At 45.5% G+C, this 18210-nt stretch overlaps 1 protein-coding gene across 2 annotated transcripts in view; it reads right to left on the minus strand.

The window, feature by feature from the left end:
• REV3L (REV3 like, DNA directed polymerase zeta catalytic subunit) overlaps positions 1-18210 on the minus strand; it is a 372405-nt gene that overhangs the window by 61377 nt on the left and 292818 nt on the right. Inside the window, exon 28 of one of the 2 annotated variants that reach the window (XM_063917144.1) lies at positions 2382-2519. In XM_063917144.1, the coding sequence (XP_063773214.1) occupies positions 2382-2519 (138 nt within the window). Of the gene's footprint in view, positions 1-2381; positions 2520-8123; positions 8281-18210 lie in introns of those variants that run through there. The other variant, XM_063917145.1, reaches the window with a different exon arrangement.

Below are 18210 nucleotides of genomic sequence, written 5' to 3' on the forward strand. Positions count from 1 at the left end.
ATACATCCATATAGCCTCAAGGGCTATATGTGATGTATTTTAGCCATAAAAAGGTATTATACATTGCTGCCCAGGGCGCCCCCCCCAGCGCCCTGCACCCTCAGTGACAGTTGGTGACTGTTGGTGAAGTGTGCTGACAACAATGGCGCACAGCTGCAGTGCTGTGCGCTACCTTATGAAGACAAAGTCTTCTGCCGCCTGTTTCTGAACCTCTGGACCTCTTCAACTTCGGCATCTGCAAGGGGGGTCGGCGGCACGGCTCCGGGACGAACCCCAGGGTGAGACCTGTGTTCCGACTCCCTCTGGAGCTAATGGTGTCCAGTAGCCTAAGAAGCAAATCCATCCTGCACGCAGGTGAGTTTTCTTCTCTCCCCTAAGTCCCTCGTAGCAGTGAGCCTGTTGCCAGCAGGACTCACTGAAAATAAAAAACCTAACTTACACTTTTATTCTAAGCAGCTCAGGAGAGCCACCTAGATTGCACCCTTCTCGTCGGGCACAAAAATCTAACTGAGGCTTGGAGGAGGGTCATAGGGGGAGGAGCCAGTGCACACCACCTGATCCTAAAGCTTTCATTATTGTGCCCTGTCTCCTGCGGAGCCGCTATATCCCCATGGTCCTGACGGAGTCCCCAGCATCCACTAGGACGTCAGAGAAATTTTGTTATGATGTCCGATAGAATGAAGCAAAGTTTGTATACTTTGAACCATCAGAAAGCAAAGGTGTCCATCTCAAAAGAAAAAAATTGTGGAACTGTGCTTCGTAAACTGTGTAACACTGGTAAATGTCAAGACACGTTAAAAATAATAGTAATAATAATTTAATGGCAGTTATAAAATACCAGGTTCACTATAATAAATACATATAATATTACCATGATGTTTAACCCTTAGAAAACAAGGCTAGTCATGCTGAGGCAGGAATAATTGTACAACCACTCTCAGGATTTTTCAGCTCAAAGTCCCAATGAACACTATAACAAAATCCCAGATGGTATTTCAATGTGGAACCACAAGTCCCAACGAATATGAGGAAGCTGCTGGATTGCCAGAAGCTCTCGCTGCAGTTTAACATCTGACAGATGCACAGGAAAGCTACATCAGTGTTTCGTTTTTTTATAGCTATGGAAGTGTGTATTAAGAGAACAACTAATAACAAAATTGTAGTAAAAACGTTATAGTGGTCATGGTTTGATGAAACTGCTGGGTGGGTCAAATAGGGCTGGTATTCAAATAGTAGGGGTTAAGATTAGCCACTTTCCCATACCTCTACTTTACCAACTCAACACATAGGAGCCGCAGCCTACACAACCACCAAAGCTGCAGGCAACAGGCTCACAAGCACACTGCATTACCTGTTACAAGAATGGAGACTGTACCTCCCATAATCACCTCCAGTACATGGTTTTCTGGCACATTTACCAGGTCCAATGGAAGGGTAAGCACCAGACTCTCTTTCTGCCAAAAGAACTTTTCTTAACTAAATTGGGGATGATTGCACTCAGACAGGACAATTACATGAAACAGAGGCGTCGTCATTAGTATTATTATTTTAACTACTGCAATTCAATAAACAGTCTATCAAAAACTATGGAACCGTGACAGAAGACTTATATGCTGAACTTCATTAGTTATTTTATTGAATTTTAGACATTCTTTCAGGGTTTTTTTGTTTATTACCCTTCTATATTATGCTTATGTATTGCAATGTGTGTGTTGAAGTGCTCAATTAAATAAGAAAAATGATAAATCCCAAGATTTGACTCCACTGCTCTGCACTCAGTTAGCACTCCTATGCAGATAACACAGACGGCTGAGTCAGCCTAACCAGCATACAGAGTTCATCATATGCTTTTACTTTCTGAACAATCTTTTCTGCACACACTGTATTTAGATTTAGGCATTCCCAACCTCAAGGCATACTAACAGTGCAGGTTTTAATGATGTCCAGGTTTTAGCACAGATAGTTATATCAAAATAACTGAGGTACTAATAAGTCACCCGTGCTCAAGCCTGGATATCATTAAAACCTGCAGTTAGTGTGCCTTGAGAACCGAGGTTGGGAATGCCTGATTTATACCTTAGCTCTAACGTGTACGCCTATACTTTGTCTAAATTGGATAAAACCCATATTAGCAACAGCAGCTTAATATGCCATTACCAGTCATCTGCCCACAAAAACCACAGCACAGCTCGCCCCACATCTCTCCTGGTTTCCTGAATTACATAGGACTGTTTTGCAGAGGTTTAATTATGTAAAATCACTTTAAAGTCCACTTTGAAATATTTTGTAAGAATGTAATATAATTACAAATTTAGTGAGGTACAAAAGAATCACTGGTCTTTAGTAGCAAATAACAGTGCTTAGTATTCTGTTCCACTTACCTTACTGACAGCAGGACAGGCATCTCTTCGCACTGTCTCTATCCCCTTTGCATCGAAAACTGGATCCTTCTGATCAAGACTTTCATACATATAACCCACATATCTCTTCTTGGTTTGCAGAACACATGGGAGATACACCTGCAATACGAAGTTATAAATAAAAATGATGTAGTACGAGTATATTGGATAGAAAACTTTGATAACAATTATATTTGCAAACTGAAATACAAACCTTTACAACCTTATCTAAAAGTTACATTTAAGTTATGGGTATCTGTGCCCGAATGCCCATAACAGGTGTCACTGTGAACTGTTCTGGGCGTCCCAACTTGGTGCACTGCTGGACATCCAGTGCACTTGAGGATTCCTTGAAAGAGGTTCAAGGAATTTAATCCTGGAAAAATATATCTGCTACATCATGATGAAGTGGATGTTCAAAAACAACAAGGCTCAGGAGGACTAAAGACCGGTTTATAATTAGCCCAGGGCTTTCCAGGGTCTGGACTGATAGGATTATAGGTGAGGACACACACCACCATCTACTCCAAGGCTCAGTTGGTAGACAGGAAGGTTTGCCAACACCTGAGAGTCTCATAACTGCTTATTCAGAATCCCTAAAGTATAACTTCATTGATTGTTATTCTAGAGGAACTTGCCTTGGGCTATGAAGGCTGCTCCCAGGACTGCTTGTGTCCAGATTGACAACAGGAATTTGTGTACAACAAAGTTAATCCATTTAAGGATGCTCCAGGAAAGGTGGATGCACGCTCAACACATGCTAGACAAGGCTTCCCTGTAAAACGTAATGCAGCACAAGCAAATCTTGCATGTGTTATACACAGTTAAAGATTTTTGCAACAGGAAACTGCATTGTCACCAAATAAGGGAAACCACAGGTGCAGCAAAATTAATGCGATCTACTTTATATAAATAAAAGTGTTATTGAAAACTTACATTCAAGTTAAAAACAATTGGCTCCAAGATCATACATGATCAGCTTCTGGATACCTGATGCTCTACAGAGCTTCGCTGGCCTGCATCTAAGTTACACCAGAGAATGTGGGTGCAGAAACTGTGACCACTCAGTCCTCCCCGTGACACTAAGATGTCCAGGAGGGCCAAAGTCACAGCAATAATCTCTCTTTATCAGTCTGTATGTCATGGGTCCACTAAACCTTCAGCCTGGGCATAGGTGGAAATGAGGGCAACCATCATTGTTGCAAAATACCCCCTTGTCAGGCTCCTGCTTAAGTAATCTCTCGTAAGCATCAGCAAGGGAAAGAAAAATAATCCATCTGCTATGTGGAATATTGGGGAAAAACTGAAAAGCAGAAATAGTGTCCACTGCACCTCCTCCTGTCAGATGTATCCATCTCATAGGTTATTTTAGCTATAGTCATGTTATTGTTTCACAGAATTAGTGCATATCAGGGGCATCCAAACTACACAGTCCATCAACTGCTGCAATCCAGCCCACTATCCACTAGATATCAGAGTGGACCGCCCACCATTAGACGAGGACATCACACTGGGGCCACAGACTGGATCATAGCATTGTGCACCACCACCAAACGTGTGGCAAAATTACTTCTCACATAAAATCAACATGGCTGGTATGATGCAAGAGGCAGGTTTCAGGTACAGCGATCATATTCATCATCAGCCATTTTACCAAAGACCACATCATTGTGCATGAATTACCTTGCTCCAGTAATTGCCCCTTCAGTGATTACAGTAATGCAGTGATCGCGCAGAGTCCCAAAAAAAGTGGATCCCAGGGACCCCTCACTTTTAAAAATTGGGGTCCTACCTGTCCTTTTCTGGGTCCTATCGGAATGAAGGTTTTTATTAATCTTATTAATCATAAAAATATAAAAATTCAGACTTGATTTGGACACTACAAAGTGTTTCAAGGGGAAGGATGTGGTGACAATGCTGATGGGCTGTGTAGCATGCAGGACACCCCGCACCAGAGCTGCAACTAGACATTTTGGTGCCCTAAGACAGAAAGCGAATTGGTGCTCCCCTTCGTACATGCCAAAGCATTGACAGTGCGCGCCGATGGCGCACAGAAAAAATTTAGGGCAGTGGCTTTGTGGGGAAGGTGCGTGGCCACATAATAGTGGCAGTTCACATTACACCACACAGTAGTGCAGCTTATACACACTGCACCAGGTAGAACCTCCTATACACACTGCGCCAGGTAGAGCACATTATACATATTGTGCCAGATAGAGCATGTTCTACACTTTGCACCAGGTAGTGCACTTATACACATTGCACCAGGCAGAGCACATTATACACATTGCACCTCCTGTGTCTTCTGACTGGCCAGCGCGATGCCACACAGATCCAGATGAGCGCATCCTGTGGGGCCCGCTCATCTTCTAAACGTGAGTCCCAGGTGGCTGTTTCTGGGTAAAATACGCGCCATAGCCATCACTGTAATGCAAGCTGCTCGATCTCTTGTGATACAAATTGTGATATGTTAGTTAATGTAATATAAACAAGAAGCTTGACAAAGCCTAGAAATGTTGGGTTGGTGTGATCCAAATAGGCTTTATTAGACCACTGAAGAAGGAAAGGCGCATTTCACCTAGTGGGGCAGATGTATTAACCTGGAGAAGGCATAAGGAAGTCATAAACCAGCGATAAATGCAAGGTGATAAATGCACCAGCCAATCAGCTCCTAACTGTTAATTTACAAATTGGAGCTGATTGGCTGGCACGTTTATCACCTTGCATTTATCACTGGGTTCTCACTTCCTTATGCCTTCTCCAGGTTAATACATCTGCCCCACAGTGTGTTATTTCTGCATGCATAGAGAAGCACTCTGTTAGTTTTCAGTCATTAATATCTTACTGTGGGCAGTAATGTGCAACACTTGTCTGTAATTATTAATAGCTTTAAAAAACAATAATAAAATATTGAGTTTTGTATTTTTTTTGCAAGCTATATAGTTTGATATACCTGTTTTTGGATGCAATTCTACACAGCGAGTAAAACTGGAATTTAAAATCATTAAAAACATTTACTTCGTATTTTTTTTTTAACTTCAAGAATTTTTATTGAGGAAAAACATCAATTTTTATGGGGTACAGAAAAAAGAAAAGGGGAAGAGTAGTACATCATATAACATAGTATCTAGGTATACAGTAAAACCGAAATAAAAAGGAGGGGTACAGGAGGGGGGGGAGGGTAGGGAGCGTCCAGTGAATGTAGAGAGCATGTACTCTCACGGGCTAGAGAGGAAACAGGAGAAACTTCTCAAGAAATAGTGGGACAGAATACACCCTTCAGGCACCGATGGAATAGCATAGATCAGAAAATTGTGGTACGCAGAGGGAGAGAGCACCAATAGTGACACATAGGTAAACATAAATTCCAGCACAGAGAGGTTAAAGAGAGAGAAAGAGGAGGAAAGTATGGAGGAATGCGCAGAGGGCCCATCAAGTCCCTAATATGAGAAGGAAGCAGTGTCGGTCTAAAATAATTTGAGGAGGAGTCTCAATGGGCTGGCACAGCACCTCTTTACACACTGTTCGGTTGTTCTATTAAGTTAGCTTGAGGGGGGGTCACTGGGGGAGGGGTTGCGAAAGTAATGGGAGCCCTCGTCACCTGTAATAAACTGTTGCCATAGAGACCAATTTTTCCTAGGAGAGGGTGTGCTATCGATGGGAGGGATATATTCAGTTTCCATACGGAAGTGGTGGTTTGTTTTGTGGATTACTTTTAGTAAGGTAGGGGGCGCAGGTTGTTTCCAGAGTTGGGCCAGGATAGAGCGAGCGGCAATTAAAATGTGACCTAATACATATCTGCTAGAGGGGGGGGACAGAGGAGGGAACAATGTGTAATAACGCGAGGGCAGGGTCCGGGGTTAGGCGAGTATCGAGAACTCTATTAATCAGGTCAAAAACTGCAGACCAATATTCAAGAAGGTGTGGACAGGACCAAAATATGTGGAAGATGTGTCCCACAGAGCTGCACAGCCTCCAACATTTATTACTGCAGGAGGGCCAAAATCTGTGCAGTCGGTCGGGGTCAAATATATTCTGTGGATTAGTTTTATGTGCATCTCGGTATGGTTCAAGCAACGGGACATGGAGTGGGAGGCTAAGAAGACTGTTTGCCAATCAGTCGGAGATAACGTTCTGCCCAAATCCGATTCCCATTTCAATTGTGCGTTAGATTTGGAGGGGGAAATAGGAGTAATCAGTAGTTTATACCAGAACGTGATATCACCTCTAGATTTATTTAAGGAGAGACGGGAGAAAATCAGTTGTGAGGTCGTGTCCGATGACAACACGGTATTGGGAATCGATCTCCACCAATGTGCAATTTGCAAGTAGTGGAACAGTTCTGAAGCGGGTAAGGAGAACTTAAGTTGGAGAGCAGGAAAGGGCAACAGAGAAAGTCCATCAAGTAGAGCACTTAAACATGAAATACCTGTGTGTTTCCATTTAGAGAGGTTCAGATGTGGTATCATCTTTGTAAGTGTAGTGACAGAGATCTGAGTGAAACAGAAGGTAGGGTTCCGTTGAGTGGCAGGTAGCCTGTCCCAGGACGTTAGCGCAGCTTGTGTGGATGGAAGCAGGTGTGGGAAGGTGGGTCGGAGCGTTTTGGGTATGCGGAATAGATCTGCAAGAGGGAGCGGATGGGCTCGAGTCTGCTCAAGGTCCACCCAACCTAAGTGGGTGTTAACATTGAAATAGTGTTTAAGAGAAGCCAGGAGGCAGGCTTCTTGATATAGGGAGATGTTAGGAAGATATAGACCTCCTAGTAGTGCTTTAGGTAGAGCTATTTTAGAATGTGCCAGGGAAGGCGGCTTCGAGGACCAAACATATCTAAGCATTATAGAGGAGCAGATCCGGACGGCCTTCTTAGGAAAGTTATATGGTATTGTGCGGAACAAGAACATTAGTTTGGGGAGAAGAGACATTTTAAATGCAGCCATACGGCCTAGCCAGGAGACCTCATAGGAGACCCAGGATTTCGCCAGGGCCTCAAGCGTCTCTATTAGAGGGGAAAGATTGGCAGTGAAAACATCGGGAGTATGGGTCGGGATGTTAATACCAAGGTATTTAATCATATGATTCTGCCAATTATATGGGAAGGATGATTGGAGGGCTGGCAAGGAGTGGGAAAGGTTGATGGGTAAGGCGTCCGTCTTAGTGGTATTGTGCTTATAGTAAGAAGCCTGGCTGTATGCATCTAACGTAGAGTGTAAGAGAGGGAGGGTGGTGACAGGATCAGAAATAAAGAGGAGAACATCATCAGCGAAGAGGCTTAATTTGTGTTGGGAAGATCCAAATTGCAATGCTGGAAAATGGGGATTATTCCGGATTGAGATGGCTAGAGGTTCAATTGATAAAACAAAAATTAGGGGGGAGAGAGGACACCCTTGTCTGGTACCGTTGGTGATTGGAAAGGAGTCGGAAAGGAATCCATTGCTGAGCACCCGGGCCGTGGGGGAACTATATAGCGCCAAAACAGAGGACAAGATACAATCTCTAAAGCCAAAACGAAGAAGAACCTCATGCATATATGTCCAATTCAATCTATCGAAGGCCTTCTCAGCGTCCAGGGACAGCAAGAGAAGGCCCTGACCATTTGAGAGTGAGTCGATCAAGTTAAAGACTCTGCGTGTATTATCTGACGCTTGTCTCCCAGGTACAAAACCTGTTTGGTCCGGGTGCACCAGCAATGGAAGAAATTGGTTAACCCGGGTCGCAATCAATTTGGCATACAGTTTAATGTCGCAGTTTAGCAGTGCTATAGGTCGATAGTTGTGTACGTAGGCCGGATCCTTGCCAGGCTTGGGAATGGTAACTATACGTGCTTCTAAGAGTTCTGGCGGGAGGGTCACTGCTCGAGTGAGAGTGGGAAAGGGAAGATCATCTAGGAAAGAAGAGATAGAGAGAGGAGTGGGTTGGTGGGTTGAGGAGTCAGCCAGCAAGTTATAAAGTTTGGCATAGTATTGTGCAAACAGGTTTGTTATATCCTTAGGGTTTAATACCTTTTGTTTTGAGGGGGAGTAGAGGAATTTGATTTTGTTTCTAGCCTGCTGGGCTCGTAGTTTGCGGGCTAGCAGTCTACCAGATTTATTCCCAAGAAGATAAAAATTTTGCCTCATCCTATTCAATGCCGATTGGGTACGAGCAAGTAGTAGTTGTTGGAGACGACTACGTACTAGAGATGAGCGGGTTCGGTTCCTCGGAATCCGAACCCGCCCGAACTTCAGTTTTTTTTACACGGGGCCAAGCGACTCGGATCTTCCCGCCTTGCTCGGTTAACCCGAGCGCGCCCGAACGTCATCATCCCGCTGTCGGATTCTCGCGAGGCTCGGATTCTATCGCGAGACTCGGATTCTATATAAGGAGCCGCGCGTCGCCGCCATTTTCACACGTGCATTGAGATTCATAGGGAGAGGACGTGGCTGGCGTTCTCTCCGTTTATAGAGAAGAGAGTGAGACTAGAGTAGAGAGAGACACAGTAGTAATTTTGGGGAGCATTAGGAGGAGTACTTTAGGAGGAGTACTACTACTTGCTGAAGTGATAGATAGATAGATAGTGTGACTGTATAATGTATATCTGACTTGTGGGGGAGACACTGACAGTGGGGAGCAGTTAGAGTCTGAGAGCAGGACTTGCTGCCAGAGTGCCACACTGCCATTGTGACCACACTGACCACCAGTATAATATATATTGTGATTGCCTGCTTAGGAGTACTACTTGCAAGTTGCTGATAGTGTGACCAGTGACCTGACCACCAGTTTAATAATCACCACCAGTTTAATATATATAATATATATATATAATTGTATATAATATATATATAATATTGTATACCACCTACCCGTTTTTTTTTTTCTTTCTTCTTCTTTATACATACTACTATAGTAGCTTACTGTAGCAGTCTGCGGTGCTGCTGAGCTGACAGTGTCCAGCAGGTCCGTCATCAGTCATTACATAATAAATATATATTATATACCTGTCCGGCTGCAGTACTAGTGATATTACATATATATTGATTTCATCTCATTATCATCCAGTCTATATTAGCAGCAGACACAGTACGGTAGTCCACGGCTGTAGCTACCTCTGTGTCGGCAGTCGCTGGTCCATCCATAATTGTATACCACCTACCCGTGGTTTTTTTCTTTTTCTTTCTTCTTTATACATACTACTATAGTAGCTAACTGTAGCAGTCTGCGGTGCTGCTGAGCTGACAGTGTCCAGCAGGTCCGTCATCAGTCATTACATAATAAATATATCTACCTGTCCGGCTGCAGTACTAGTGTGATATTATATATATATATATATATTGATTTCATCTCATTATCATCCAGTCTATATTAGCAGCAGACACAGTACGGTAGTCCACGGCTGTAGCTACCTCTGTGTCGGCAGTCGCTGGTCCATCCATAATTGTATACCAGCTACCCGTGGGTTTTTTTTCCCTTTCTTCTTTATACATACTACTATAGTAGCTTACTGTAGCAGTCTGCGGTGCTGCTGAGCTGACAGTGTCCAGCAGGTCCGTCATCAGTCATTACATAATAAATATATATTATATACCTGTCCGGCTGCAGTACTAGTGATATTATATATATTGATTTCATCTCATTATCATCCAGTCTATATTAGCAGCAGACACAGTACGGTAGTCCACGGCTGTAGCTACCTCTGTGTCGGCAGTCGCTGGTCCATCCATAAGTGTATACCACCTACCCGTAGTTTTTTTTTTTTTCTTCTTTATACATACTACTATAGTAGCTTACTGTAGCAGTCTGCGGTGCTGCTGAGCTGACAGTGTCCAGCAGGTCCGTCATCAGTCATTACATAATAAATATATATTATATACCTGTCCGGCTGCAGTACTAGTGATATTATATATATATTGATTTCATCTCATTATCATCCAGTCTATATTAGCAGCAGACACAGTACGGTAGTCCACGGCTGTAGCTACCTCTGTGTCGGCAGTCGCTCGTCCATCCATAAGTATACTAGTATCCATCCATCTCCATTGTTTACCTGAGGTGCCTTTTAGTTGTGCCTATTAAAATATGGAGAACAAAAATGTTGAGGTTCCAAAATTAGGGAAAGATCAAGATCCACTTCCACCTCATGCTGAAGCTGCTGCCACTAGTCATGGCCGAGACGATGAAATGCCAGCAACGTCGTCTGCCAAGGCCGATGCCCAATGTCATAGTACAGAGCATGTAAAATCCAAAACACCAAATATCAGTAAAAAAAGGACTCCAAAATCTAAAATAAAATTGTCGGAGGAGAAGCGTAAACTTGCCAATATGCCATTTACCACACGGAGTGGCAAGGAACGGCTGAGGCCCTGGCCTATGTTCATGGCTAGTGGTTCAGCTTCACATGAGGATGGAAGCACTCAGCCTCTTGCTAGAAAAATGAAAAGACTCAAGCTGGCAAAAGCACCGCAAAGAACTGTGCGTTCTTCGAAATCCCAAATCCACAAGGAGAGTCTAATTGTGTCGGTTGCGATGCCTGACCTTCCCAACACTGGACGTGAAGAGCATGCGCCTTCCACCATTTGCACGCCCCCTGCAAGTGCTGGAAGGAGCACCCGCAGTACAGTTCCTGATAGTCAGATTGAAGATGTCAGTGTTGAAGTACACCAGGATGAGGAGGATATGGGTGTTGCTGGCGCTGGGGAGGAAATTGACAAGGAGGATTCTGATGGTGAGGTGGTTTGTTTAAGTCAGGCACCCGGGGAGACACCTGTTGTCCGTGGGAGGAATATGGCCGTTGACATGCCTGGTGAAAATACCAAAAAAATCAGCTCTTCGGTGTGGAAGTATTTCAACAGAAATGCGGACAACATTTGTCAAGCCGTGTGTTGCCTTTGTCAAGCTGTAATAAGTAGGGGTAAGGACGTTAACCACCTCGGAACATCCTCCCTTATACGTCACCTGCAGCGCATTCATAATAAGTCAGTGACAAGTTCAAAAACTTTGGGCGACAGCGGAAGCAGTCCACTGACCAGTAAATCCCTTCCTCTTGTAACCAAGCTCACGCAAACCACCCCACCAACTCCCTCAGTGTCAATTTCCTCCTTCCCCAGGAATGCCAATAGTCCTGCAGGCCATGTCACTGGCAATTCTGACGAGTCCTCTCCTGCCTGGGATTCCTCTGATGCATCCTTGCGTGTAACGCCTACTGCTGCTGGCGCTGCTGTTGTTGCTGCTGGGAGTCGATGGTCATCCCAGAGGGAAAGTCATACTCGTAAGCCCACTTTTACCACTTCCACCAAGCAATTGACTGTCCAACAGTCCTTTGCGAGGAAGATGAAATATCACAGCAGTCATCCTGCTGCAAAGCGGATAACTGAGGCCTTGGCATCCTGGGTGGTGAGAAACGTGGTTCCGGTATCCATCATTACTGCAGAGCCACCTAGAGACTTGTTGGAGGTACTGTGTCCCCGGTACCAAATACCATCTAGGTTCCATTTCTCTAGGCAGGCGATACCGAAAATGTACACAGACCTCAGAAAAAGAGTCACCAGTGTCCTAAAAAATGCAGCTGTACCCAATGTCCACTTAACCACGGACATGTGGACAAGTGGAGCAGGGCAGGGTCAGGACTATATGACTGTGACAGCCCACTGGGTAGATGTATGGACTCCCGCCGCAAGAACAGCAGCGGCGGCACCAGTAGCAGCATCTCGCAAACGCCAACTCTTTCCTAGGCAGGCTACGCTTTGTATCACCGGTTTCCAGAATACGCACACAGCTGAAAACCTCTTACGGCAACTGAGGAAGATCATCGCGGAATGGCTTACCCCAATTGGACTCTCCTGTGGATTTGTGGCATCGGACAACGCCAGCAATATTGTGTGCGCATTAAATCTGGGCAAATTCCAGCACGTCCCATGTTTTGCACATACCTTGAATTTGGTGGTGCAGAATTTTTAAAAAAACGACAGGGGCGTGCAAGAGATGCTGTCGGTGGCCAGAAGAATTGCGGGACACTTTCGGCGTACAGGCACCATGTACAGAAGACTGGAGCAACACCAAAAACGCCTGAACCTGCCCTGCCATCATCTGAAGCAAGAAGTGGTAACGAGGTGGAATTCAACCCTATATATGCTTCAGAGGTTGGAGGAGCAGCAAAAGGCCATTCAAGCCTATACAATTCAGCACGATATAGGAGGTGGAATGCACCTGTCTCAAGCGCAGTGGAGAATGATTTCAACGTTGTGCAAGGTTCTGCTGCCCTTTGAACTTGCCACACGTGAAGTCAGTTCAGACACTGCCAGCCTGAGTCAGGTCATTCCCCTCATCAGGCTTTTGCAGAAGAAGCTGGAGACATTGAAGGAGGAGCTAACACGGAGCGATTCCGCTAGGCATGCGGGACTTGTGGATGGAGCCCTTAATTCGCTTAACAAGGATTCACGGGTGGTTAATCTGTTGAAATCAGAGCACTACATTTTGGCCACCGTGCTCGATCCTAGATTTAAAACCTACCTTGGATCTCTCTTTCCGGCAGACACAAGTCTGCTGGGGTTCAAAGACCTGCTGGTGAGAAAATTGTCAAGTCAAGCGGAACGCGACCTGTCAACATCTCCTCCTTCACATTCTCCCGCAACTGGGGGTGCGAGGAAAAGGCTCAGAATTCCGAGCCCACCCGCTGGCGGTGATGCAGGGCAGTCTGGAGCGACTGCTGATGCTGACATCTGGTCCGGACTGAAGGACCTGTCAACGATTACGGACATGTCGTCTACTGTCACTGCATATGATTCTCTCCCCATTGAAAGAATGGTGGAGGATTATATGAGTGACCGCATCCAAGTAGGCACGTCACACAGTCCGTACTTATACTGGCAGGAAAAAGAGGCAATTTGGAGGCCCTTGCACAAACTGGCTTTATTCTACCTAAGTTGCCCTCCCACAAGTGTGTACTCCGAAAGAGTGTTTAGTGCCGCCGCTCACCTTGTCAGCAATCGGCGTACGAGGTTACTTCCAGAAAATGTGGAGAAGATGATGTTCATTAAAATGAATTATAATCAATTCCTCCGTGGAGACATTGACCAGCAGCAATTGCCTCCACAAAGTACACAGGGAGCTGAGATGGTGGATTCCAGTGGGGACGAATTGATAATCTGTGAGGAGGGGGATGTACACGGTGATATATCGGAGGATGATGATGAGGTGGACATCTGGCCTCTGTAGAGCCAGTTTGTGCAAGGAGAGATTAATTGCTTCTTTTTTGGTGGGGGTCCAAACCAACCCGTCATTTCAGTCACAGTCGTGTGGCAGACCCTGTCACTGAAATGATGGGTTGGTTAAAGTGTGCATGTCCTGTTTATACAACATAAGGGTGGGTGGGAGGGCCCAAGGACAATTCCATCTTGCACCTCTTTTTTCTTTAATTTTTCTTTGCGTCATGTGCTGTTTGGGGAGTGTTTTTTGGAAGGGCCATCCTGCGTGACACTGCAGTGCCACTCCTAGATGGGCCCGGTGTTTGTGTCGGCCACTAGGGTCGCTTATCTTACTCACACAGCTACCTCATTGCGCCTCTTTTTTTCTTTGCGTCATGTGCTGTTTGGGGAGTGTTTTTTGGAAGGGCCATCCTGCGTGACACTGCAGTGCCACTCCTAGATGGGCCCGGTGTTTGTGTCGGCCACTAGGGTCGCTTATCTTACTCACACAGCTACTTCATTGCGCCTCTTTTTTTCTTTGCGTCATGTGCTGTTTGGGGAGTGTTTTTTGGAAGGGCCATCCTGCGTGACACTGCAGTGCCACTCCTAGATGGGCCCGGTGTTTGTGTCGGCCACTAGGGTCGCTTATCTTACTCACACAGCTACCTCACTGCGCCTCTTTTTTTCTTTGCGTCATGTGCTGTTTGGGGAGTGTTTTTTGGAAGGGCCATCCTGCGTGACACTGCAGTGCCACTCCTAGATGGGCCCGGTGTTTGTGTCGGCCACTAGGGTCGCTTATCTTACTCACACAGCTACCTCATTGCGCCTCTTTTTTTCTTTGCGTCATGTGCTGTTTGGGGAGTGTTTTTTGGAAGGGCCATCCTGCGTGACACTGCAGTGCCACTCCTAGATGGGCCCGGTGTTTGTGTCGGCCACTAGGGTCGCTTATCTTACTCACACAGCTACCTCATTGCGCCTCTTTTTTTCTTTGCGTCATGTGCTGTTTGGGGAGTGTTTTTTGGAAGGGCCATCCTGCGTGACACTGCAGTGCCACTCCTAGATGGGCCCGGTGTTTGTGTCGGCCACTAGGGTCGCTTATCTTACTCACACAGCTACCTCATTGCGCCTCTTTTTTTCTTTGCGTCATGTGCTGTTTGGGGAGTGTTTTTTGGAAGGGCCATCCTGCGTGACACTGCAGTGCCACTCCTAGATGGGCCCGGTGTTTGTGTCGGCCACTAGGGTCGCTTAGCTTAGTCATCCAGCGACCTCGGTGCAAATTTTAGGACTAAAAATAATATTGTGAGGTGTGAGGTATTCAGAATAGACTGAAAATGAGTGGAAATAATGGTTATTGAGGTTAATAATACTTTGGGATCAAAATGACCCCCAAATTCTATGATTTAAGCTGTTTTTTAGGGTTTTTTTGAAAAAAACACCCGAATCCAAAACACACCCGAATCCGACAAAAAAAATTCGGTGAGGTTTTGCCAAAACGCGGTCGAACCCAAAACACGGCCGCGGAACCGAACCCAAAACCAAAACCCGAAAAATTTCAAGTGCACATCTCTACTACGTACATTAGATATTTCCTTTTTAAGAAGTCTAGAAGGATTAGCTATATTCTCTGCTTCAAGGTCAATCAGTTCACTTTCTAGTTTCGACTGCAATTGGAGGGCTTGTTTTTTTGAGAGTGGCACCAGCTTGAATAGCCGCGCCACGAGTAACCGCTTTAAAGGCACACCAATGGTTCACAGTAGAGGTGTCTAGAGGGGAATTAGTAGCTAAATAAGAGTGTATGGAGTCAAGGATAAGTTTCTTAGACAGGGGGTTGTTAAGGAGGTAAGGATAAAGGCGCCACTGTCGCAAAGGGTGCTGGGTGTCATGAAGGTTCCATTTCCAGAGGATGGGGGCGTGATCGGACCAGGTGATTGGAAGGATATCTATATCTCTAGTCCTCTGTAGCGACCATTTATCACACAGAATCAGATCTATTCTGGAATAGGAGTTGTGAACTGAGGAATGAAATGTATATTCCCGACCCGTGGGATTATGGGTTCTCCATATATCGTATAGATCAAATTCTGTGAGCAAATTGCGGAAGGCCAGGGAGGGGCCAGATTGAGCAGATGGGATGGGGTGGGAGGGAAAACGAGATATATCTAATTTCGGGTCTAAAACTAAATTATGATCCCCCAGTATGACCAGGGAACCTTTAAGCGATTTACGAATTGTGAGGAACAGTTTGCGCAAAAATGGTACTTGGTTAGAGTTGGGGGCATATAGGCAAACCAGCGTAGCAGGTTTGTCGTCAAGTAGGCCTGTTAAAATCAGGTATTGGCCACTTTTGTCAGAGATCTGAGAGTGGAGGACAAAGGAAACATGTTTACTAAACAGGATAGCCACCCCATTACGTTTGAACGGGCCGTTTGCAAAGTATCGTACGGGAAAGTTGCTGTTTTTAAAAAGGGGAGTGTTAGCAGAGGTAAAATGAGTTTCTTGTAGCGCGATGACATCAGCTTTTTGTTGTTGGAAGAAAGAGAGTGCTAATCTGCGCTTGTTAGGCGAGTTCAGTCCCTTAACATTAAGTGAGAGAAGATTCAACATTGGAAATACATGTCAGAAATGAAAAAAGGAAATCTATACAAAGCCTTATAGGAGGAAGCTTGCAAAAAAAATCGGAGTACCATAGTAAATGAGGAGCAGTGAGGACTCTGGAGCTCGGGAGGGAGAAGGGCAAGTGTCTAAACCAGGGATTAGGGAAATAAAAACAAAAAGAGAAAAGAGATCTGGTATATTGGACCTGCATGACTACTGCAGGGGAGGGAGAACAAAAATGTGGTAACTTGCAGTAGTATGGAAAAAGTTGGAGGCGGGCTGACGGAGCAGACACCGCCACTTCATCAGAGCAACTGGAAAAAATTCAAACATGTATAATAAATCATGTGCAAAAACATGCATAAGAGCGTAGGGGGCGAGAGCACGAGGCCATCGGGAAACATTATTAAGACATAGTAGCGCCCCTAAGCAAATAAAGCAAATCTGAGTAACAACTAGAAGCATTATAGAATAACCAATGAAAAACAAGAAAGAAAAAAAAAACACAGAAACCTGGATAAAAAAAGACAAATGAAGTGAGTAGAATCATCAAAGGGCTTCCCATCTCAGTAGAGGGGAAGGGGTCTAAAGCCTCAGAGGGCCATAGAGCAATTGGAAGGACCCAACACAACTATTACATAGCTCAGGTATTAGACCAGTCATGACGAACAGCAGTAGCACGAGGCGGAGCAGCTGACTTCTGAACGGTAATGTCCCAGTCCGACAACAGTTTAACTCTCGCATCTAAGGAGGATACGATGTAGGTGGAATCTTCGTAGGTGATGATCAATTTAACAGGGAATCCCCAGCGGTACACGATGTCTTGTGATCTGAGGGCGAGAGTGATGGGTGCAAAGGCACGCCTCTTTGCAATGGTGGCAGCAGAGAAGTCATGAAAAATTTGAAGACCCCCTAAGGTATCTGAATTTTTGGATTCTCTAGCGGCTCTCATAATACGTTCCTTAATGGGAAAGTAATGGACACGGAGGAGGATATCTTTGGGGAGGTCAGAAGAAACGGTGCGTGGTCTGGGAAGGCGGTGGATGCGGTCAATCAGGAGCTCTGCAGAGTCCGCAGCGGGGAGGAGTTTTTTGAATAGAGCTGTGGCATAGGGTTCTAGCTCAAAGTTGGTGACCGAGTCCGGTATGCCCCTGATCTTAATGTTATTTCTTCGCGATCTATCCTCCATATCTGCCAGCTTTGACTTAAACTGGTCCAGCGACCGTTGCTGAAGATCATGGGAGGAGATTAGCTCATTATGGGATGTGACCAGTTCTTCAACCTTGCGTTCCAGATGGTCGGTTCTGTTCCCTATTGCTACCAGCTCGGTCTTAACCTCACGGACAGCAGAGGTCAGGTCTTTAGAGAGTTCCGACTTGAAAGCAGCCAAAATTTGGCAGAGGGATTTCACTGTCAAGGGAGCATCAGATTCGCAGTCAACTCCTGAAACTGTGAGATTAGGGAGCAGGAGATTCGCCATCCCAGGATCCGGTATGGTAGACGGAGAGAGGGAGCTTTGTAAGGGGGAAATTTGGAGGGGTTTCTGGGGAGGGGAAGGGGGGGGGGGGGAAGAGATTTTGGGAGGCACCTGGTCCTTGTTCTTTTTTGGAGGCATTCCTCAGCGTCGGGGAGGTATCCAGATATTGAGAAGAGGCGTATCAACAGAACTGGGACCGAACAGAAGATATGTGTGAAACAGGAGCACTCAGTCACATTGGCAGGTAATACATGTTAATTAGGTAATCAGAAGTGGCGGTGGAGGGAGTGTGCCGCACTCACATTATGGAGGGTTTCCCCTTCAGGAACCCACAAGGTCGCAGGGCGGTTAGCTTGAAAATGTGGTCAAAGACGTAGGTGATTTAGGCCACTTTCCCGTACTGAGCTCTCCGAGGGGCAGCAGATAATATACAAACTCCAGCTTCCAGTAGAAAGAAGGGCCGTAAGGTAGGGGGAAGTATATGGAAATCCTGCGGGAGGTAGAAGTGCAGGCTCTTGCAGCGCTGTAGTGAGCTGTGAAATTCAGCGGGCCCGCTTCCCACCAGGTGCAAGCGGCAGCAGGT

The sequence above is a fragment of the Pseudophryne corroboree genome, chromosome 4, assembly GCF_028390025.1.
Source record: "Pseudophryne corroboree isolate aPseCor3 chromosome 4, aPseCor3.hap2, whole genome shotgun sequence".
NCBI classification, from domain to species: domain Eukaryota; kingdom Metazoa; phylum Chordata; class Amphibia; order Anura; family Myobatrachidae; genus Pseudophryne; species Pseudophryne corroboree.